A 6,237-nucleotide genomic window follows, 5' to 3' on the forward strand; every position below is an offset into this window, starting at 1 on the left:
GCTATAATGTTGTGGTACTAACACTATAACGCTGTCCAGGTGTCGACAGGCAGGGAGTGGTACATTCACACCATCTACACTGTCCGGTCCAGAGACAACGCTAACCGAGGCATCGGGAAAAGAAGCCTTGACTATCATTCTGTGACACACAGCCACTCGATTTCCAAAAGGTCAGCCAACAATGTTCTAGATTTGGCTCAGGATATTGGCACAGAAAATAACCGCGGCACAAACATCTTACACATAGCGCTGGACCGCAGCGCTCAAAAACATTCCAACCTTCATGAGGAATCCCAGGCGGAGGGCATCGTTCCTAGAGAATTGAATCAAAAAGACTCTAGTGACGACCGGCTTGTCTTGATCATAGGAATCTTAGTAGGTCTTCTCTTCACCATCTTCCTCGTCATTCTTGTTATTCTGGTGGTGCGATCTAGATGGGACAAGAACATGACTGAGTCCCCGAAATGCTCCAGCAGCACAGAGCCCATGATAGGGCAAGGCCTCAATAGCAACGACAGCTCAGAGGTTTGATTTCCCAACAGTGGGCCCTTTTATTCAAATCATTTTTGTTTGCAAGTGCCTCTTGTGCATTTGCTCGGGCACGCAAGGACATATAGTGATTCGGAGTGGTTACACTCTACCTCTCCTCGGGATTTTGTTGGTCCGAAAGTGTACTTGAATTTCAAAAGCACTTCTGTTATCACTGCTTTAATAATTGTTTGAAGTCTGAATCTTTTGCTGAGATAATGGATTGTAAACTACTGTTACTACTGCTTGATGGCATTGATATTCATCCAAATGAAAGTTTTACTTTATATCCAAAGGTGCTAGATGAAAGAACGGTATTATGGGAAAGACGCTATTGTATAAATACAGGTTGTTTTCAGTCACTGATCATTTTTAATGGCTATTTAATCAAATTTTAGTCTATACTGGATGGGTGATCCATCCATCCATGATGCTCAAATTGTTTTTGTTGTTATTTTTTACATTTATGTGTTTTTTCACCGCTATTGTTTCTACTTTACAAATGAAATGTACTGCAATACAATAACTTCAGTAACATCAAACTAGTGTTTTTGCTTTAATCAAGTTTCCATAAGAGCAGGGGTTGCACTGCACATTTTGCATGTCTCCTTTGTCTGACACAACCATTTCAGGTCTTGACTTGGAGTTGCTACTAATGAGCTGATGAGTTGAATCAGGTGTGATTGATAAAGGAGACATGTGCAGTGTTGGATAGGCTCAAGGAACGAGTTTGGGAACCCCTGCATACGAGTGAAATGGTTTCAGTTTTGGCGCAACAAAAGCACATTAGTATTCTTTTTCTGTATTTTACATATTTATGGTCACTATCAAGTTTGCATGGTTTTCTTTTTCTTTTTATCTACACTTACTGTGTAAAAATGTATTATAGTGTATTATAAGCCAGACAGAATGTTTGGGGAAATGATCAGTGATTTTTGCCATGTAACATTTCTTTGACGTTTTACAGTCAGCATTTGTTTTTGTTTTTTTGAGATCATTGAGATCATTGTCATGACTTTTGTACCTAAATGTGATGCTAATTAGCATGGTATCAAATGAACATTAATGAGATCAAATTTAGCTTTTCTTTGAGATGCCTCAACACACACACACACACACACACACAAAACCCTACTGATTTATTGGTCAAACAATTTGACAGTTGGAAGTCTTTATTTATTTATTTTTAATGTAATTATGTCCAAGAATATAGCATAGTACAGTATATAGAAGATATACAGCTCTGTAAAAAAAATTATCAATTATCAGTTTGCTTTTAGGACAACTTTGTAAGTAGCTTGATTCATGCACCCTTCACAAAAAGAATGTGCCCGATTCCACACTGTAAAAAATGATCGTGATTTTAACGGTAAAAAACTGTGAAAATGCTACGGTAAAACCCTGTTACATGGTTAACGGAAAGTTCCTGTAAAATTTACAGGGAAAAACCGTAAACTGACGTTCCCAGAATTCCCTGCGTTCCATTTCAAATTCTGTTTGAATTTGACGTTTTTTCTTTGAAATAACTGTTTCTTCTTAGTTTTTTCTTATCAGTTATGTTTATTAGGGTTGTATGTTACATTTAATGTTGTTACATTAATGTTTATAGCATATTTCAGTTTAATGAGTCTCACCATGATGGTGTTTAGTGCTTGTGTGAATGACACTGTGCACCTTCTGTATATTCTATTGTTTAAAAGTTGCTTGTGATGGGCTTTGGCTCATCGTGTGACTTTCTCATCATCACCTGCATTTGGTGGTTATCAGTGTATTTCAAAGGAACAAAACAGATTTCAGTACTTTAATAGGTTGGTATATTAAGATTATATCAGTTAAAGAAATTACGGTATTTAACTGTAAATTTAAGTTAAAACCTAAAACGTTGCTACCGCATTTTTTATGGTAGAATTCTGGCAACCACAGCTGCCAGTTTTTTACCGTAAATTTGACAGGTTTGTTTTTACAGTGCAGCTTTTCTGAAGCACACCCTGATCATCACTGATCCTACATCAAATTTCACAGTGTAGGCCTCACATTACCATTAGACGACGAGGTGTTGGGCAAAGCTGAAAACTGAACAGTCCTCTAAGGCAGAGGTCCCCAACCACCAGGTCACGACCCGGTAGGAATTCTTCCATGGCCCGGTAGTGGGTCGCGACCCGGTGAGAAAGTTCTGGGGAAAATGTGTATAGATATGATGCTCTGTTATTTATTGTGCGTAAATGATTTTTCTAATTATTCTGTATTTTCGTTGTATGCGATTGATATCAAGTAGCAATTTGACGATTTCATGTTAAATTAGTAAATAAAAGATTGCTCTGATCTGTCATGGCTAGGGCTTTTAACGGATCGCAGTTGATCTGTGATATACTGACCAGGTCCAGACCCCACCGTTCGGCATGTGATTCGCAGATTAATTTGCCAATTTACTCGTTCAAGCTATTTAAAACCACAAGAAGAAGAAACGAAACAGAACTCGATTCGTTACTCACACACTGTACTCGCACACACCTGCCAGGGCAGAGCATATCCGTAAACTCATAGATAATAACCAAAACAATCCAAGGTTTTTATTTAGCACAGTGGCAAGATTAAAAAATAAACAGACGCCACCCGATCTAAATATTCCCTCACAGTTTAACAGTAATGACTTTATGAATTTCTTCACTGATAAAATAGATAACATAAGATATAGATTCTACTGCGTCTAGTATTTCTGCTTCATTCATCGCACCCAAAGAAAAACTGCAGTGCTTTACAACTATAGGACAGGAAGAGCTAAATAAACTTATCAGTACATCTAAACCAACAACATGTTTATTAGATCCTGTACCCACTAAACTACTGAAAGAGTTGTTACCTGTAGCAGAAGAACCGCTTCTCAATATCATTAACTCATCGTTATCTTTAGGTCACGTCCCAAAACCATTCAAGCTGGCGGTTATTAAGCCTATTACTAAGAAACCACAACTAGATTCTGATGAACTGGCAAATTACATGTTTCACTCTGCACACAGCGCTTTGATTTGCAGGTGTGTTTGCACTAAGGATTAGCGCCTCTCGCAGCTCTTTGATCTGCTCGCGCTATTTTCACTATTAAGCTGTCCTTGCTGCGCTCGCGGTTGTACTACTTCAACGAAGTTGGCCCCACCTCCCCTGCTCTCGTGTTTCTCCCCTCCCAGTTACCTCGGAGAAGAAATATCAAATCGCGGGTTTGAGCGTTCAAGCTTGAGTGAATTTACGCTGGCCAAAGCCCCGTGTTTCACTCTCCATACAGCTTTGATCTGACAGTCTGTGTCTTGCCCTGCCTCCCCTCGTCCGCTACGAACGGATCTGATGGGATGCGTCACATGCGTGCATTAGTTTTTGATCTGCCAGGGTGTTAACACACAAAGATCATCAGCACCCCTCTTCTAATGAGTGGTTTGATCTCTTTAGGCAGATTGATAGAAAGGGCTGTCATTATGATTATCTCTGTCAGGTTCAGACTCTAGACCCCGCCCACGGGGGAGTTAACTGCTCTCCTGATGGAAGCATTGAGTCTAGCGCCGCGAAACGGCCTCTGTCACGCCTCTGAACACCCCGTTTAGCTCGGTGTGTCGACGGCAATGTGTTTGTGTACATACTGTTGTGAACTGGGCCCATTTATATAGCGCCCACACAGCCGATCACTACTATAGTGAGGAAAAATAAAACGCAAACATTTTCAAAGGAATAATATTCTCTTAACAGGTGTGTCGAGTCCCCACACGACGACTCGCCACCCAAATTAATTCCAACACCCTTGCCACACGGGCCGAGGCCTGGCAGGCCATCCCCGGAGTGTCACAGTGGGTTCTGGGGATTATAGAAAGAGGTTATACACTTCAATTCGCTCGAGGACCTTAGTGCGAAGCAGCAACGCTCACGTTCTGCGAGCCGAGGTGGAGAAATTGCTGGTGAAAGGAGCTATAGAAATAGTTCCCCCAGCTCAGAGCGAATCAGGCTTCTACAGCCGTTCCTCGTCCCCAAAAAGGATGGCGGCCTCCGGCCCATCCTCGATCTCAGACGTCTGAACCGTGCCCTCATGAGACGGCCATTCAGAATGACTACATTGAAGCAGATCCTCTCGCAAATTCGCCCAGAGGACTGGTTCTTTTTGCTGGATCTGAAAGACGCTTATTTTCACATCCGGATAGGCCCCCATCACAGACGATTCTTGAAATTCGCCTTCGAGGGTGTGGCTTATCAATACACGGTCCTGCCCTTCGGGCTGGCTCTAGCTCCCCGCACTTTTACGAAGTGCATAGACACGGCTCTCTCCCCTCTGAGACAGATGGGAATCCATGTCCTGAATTACCTCGACGACTGGCTCATTCTGGCACAGTCAGAGGCAGAGCTGGTAGCACACAGGTCCCTCCTCCTCAGGCACTTGGAGAACTTGGGACTCAGGATCAATTTAGCCAAGAGCTCCCTGTCCCCCAGCCAACGAACTTCGTTCCTGGGGACAGTTTTCGACTCCGCCTGCATGAAGGCGAATGTCGCGCCAGATCGCGTTCTGGCCATACGGCAGCTCGCGGCTTCCTTCAAGATTGGAGCCTCCTACCCACTCAAATCGTTTCAAAGAATGCTGGGCCTCATGGCCTCCGCATCGCCAGTTCTTCGGTTGGGCCTTCTCAAGATGAGACCCCTTCAGTACTGGCTGAAACCTCTAATTCCGCCTCATGCGTGGCGTCATGGACGCATTCGTGTCAGGGTGAACCGGGCCTGCGTGTCAGCCCTGGTCCCCTGGAGGAACCTACGATGGTTCGAACAAGGCGTGACAATGGGTTTGGTTTACAGAAGGAAGGTTGTTACAACAGATGCTTCCTACACAGGTTGTGGAGCTCTGTGCAACGGCAAACCGACCTTCGGCTCCTGGACGAACGCAGAAGGACAAATGCACATCAACTGCCTCGAAATGGAAGCAGTATGTCGAGTTCTTCAGTTCTTCCTGCCAGTCCTGAAAGGTCACCACGTGCTAGTCCGCTCGGACAGCATGACGGTGGTGTCGTACATAAATCGCCAGGGTGGGCTCACCTCGAAACGCCTTTTCGAGATGGCAGAGTGCCTCTTACTATGGGCACATCTCAACTTGCGTTCACTGAGAGCAGCTCATGTGCTCGGCATTCTGAACCAAGGAGCAGACATGCTCTCTCGGAACAATATCCCCTCAGAGGAGTGGATGCTCCACCCACAGACGGTTCAAGGAATCTGGTGAATCTTTGGCAGGGCAGAGGTCGACCTCTTCGCCTCCAAAGACAACTCTCACTGCCAGATTTATTTTTCGAAGAGCGAGGACGCGCTGGCCCACGAATGACGCGCTGGCCCACGAATGGCCCAACCTCCTTCTTTACGCTTTTCCCCCGATCGCTCTGATTCCTCAGGTAATCAGGCGGATCAGGGAATGCAAGCACAAGGTGCTTCTATTGGCCCTACTCTGGAAGAACCAGCTTTGGATCCCGGAGTTATCGCAGCTGCTAATAGCGGCTCCGTGGCCTATTCCCCTGAGGCGAGACCTCCTCTCCCAGGCGAACAGAACGATCTGGCACCCCCAGCCCAAGCTGTGGGACCTGCATCTATGGGCACTCGATGGGACTCTGTAGATCTCCCCGAGAATGTCCTGAACACCATTGAACAGGCTAGAGCCCCGTCCACGAGACGCCTCTACGCCTCTAAATGGTCGGTTTT

At 44.6% G+C, this 6,237-nt stretch overlaps 1 protein-coding gene across 1 annotated transcript in view; it reads left to right on the forward strand.

Annotated features, from left to right (window-relative positions):
- Positions 1-1,601, forward strand: part of LOC306854198 (FRAS1-related extracellular matrix protein 2-like) — a 78,015-nt gene extending 76,414 nt beyond the window's left edge. The window contains exon 24 of the mRNA XM_079392021.1: positions 40-1,601. Within this exon, the coding sequence (XP_079248147.1) occupies positions 40-531 (492 nt within the window). The 3' untranslated portion in view covers positions 532-1,601. The remainder of the gene's footprint in view (positions 1-39) is intronic.
- Positions 1,602-6,237: the final 4,636 nt, after the last annotated feature.

This window comes from Barbus barbus, assembly GCF_936440315.1.
Source record: "Barbus barbus genome assembly, chromosome: 34".
NCBI classification, from domain to species: Eukaryota; Metazoa; Chordata; class Actinopteri; order Cypriniformes; family Cyprinidae; genus Barbus; species Barbus barbus.